The 927-nt window shown below is 48.9% G+C and overlaps 1 protein-coding gene across 1 annotated transcript in view; it reads right to left on the bottom strand.

The window, feature by feature from the left end:
• Window positions 1-179: 179 nt before the first annotated feature.
• Window positions 180-927, bottom strand: part of LOC107191285 (serine-aspartate repeat-containing protein F-like) — a gene marked incomplete at its 3' end in the record, with an annotated part of 7,515 nt that continues 6,767 nt past the window's right edge. Inside the window, exons 10-11 of the mRNA XM_015580281.1 lie at window positions 689-914; window positions 180-388 (exon numbers count right to left, since the gene is read on the bottom strand). Of these exons, the coding sequence (XP_015435767.1) occupies window positions 180-388; window positions 689-914 (435 nt within the window). The remainder of the gene's footprint in view (window positions 389-688; window positions 915-927) is intronic.

Here is a 927-nt window from a genome sequence, read left to right as displayed (position 1 = left end):
GCCAATGTGCATGCCGACGTCACTGTCGATGTTATTGCCCTCGTCATAGCCAATGTGAATGCCGTGGTAACTGTCGATGTTACTGCCCACGTCATCGCGAAAGTGAATGCCGATGTCAATGTCGATGTTACTGCCCATGTCATCGTCAAAGTGAATGCCGATGTCTCTGTCGTTGTTACTGCCCTCGTTAGCCCAATTGAGAATGCGGATGTCACTTTCGAGGTTACTGTCCATGTCACCGCCAATGTGACTGCCGATTTCACGGTCCATGCTACGCCCCATTTCAACGTTAGTGTCATCCCCAATCTGAATTTCTATGTAACTGTCGATGTTACTGCCCTCGTCAGCGCTAGTGTGCCTGCCGATGTCACCGCCGATGTTGCTGCCCCTGACAACGTCAGTGTCATCATCAATGTGAATGTCGATGTCTCAGTCGATGTTACTACCCTCGTCAGCGCTATTATAAATACGGATGTCACCGTTGATGTTACTGCCAATGTCATCGACAAAGAGAATGCCGATGTCACTGTCGATGTTCCTGCCCTGGTCAGCAGAAATGTGAATGCCGATGTCACTGTCGATGTTACTGCCCATGTCATCGTCAAAGTGAATGCCGATGACACTGTCGACGTTACTGCCCTCGTCATCCCCAATGTGAATGCCGATTTCACTGTCGACGCTACTGCACTTCCCATCGCCAATGTGAATTCCGATATCACTGTCGACGTTACTGCACTTCTCATTGTCAATGTGAATGCCGTTGTCACTGTCGATGTTACTGCCCTGGTCATCACAAATGTGAATGCCGATGTCACTGTCGATGTTACTGCCCATGTCACTGCCAATGTGACTGCCGATTTCAATGTCGATGCTACGCTCCATTTCAACGTTAGTGTCATCCTCAATCTGAATTGCTATGTAACTGTC

This window comes from Dufourea novaeangliae, unplaced genomic scaffold (genome assembly GCF_001272555.1).
Source record: "Dufourea novaeangliae isolate 0120121106 unplaced genomic scaffold, ASM127255v1 scaffold263, whole genome shotgun sequence".
NCBI classification, from domain to species: Eukaryota; Metazoa; Arthropoda; class Insecta; order Hymenoptera; family Halictidae; genus Dufourea; species Dufourea novaeangliae.
This window is presented reverse-complemented; position numbering and strand designations above follow the sequence as displayed.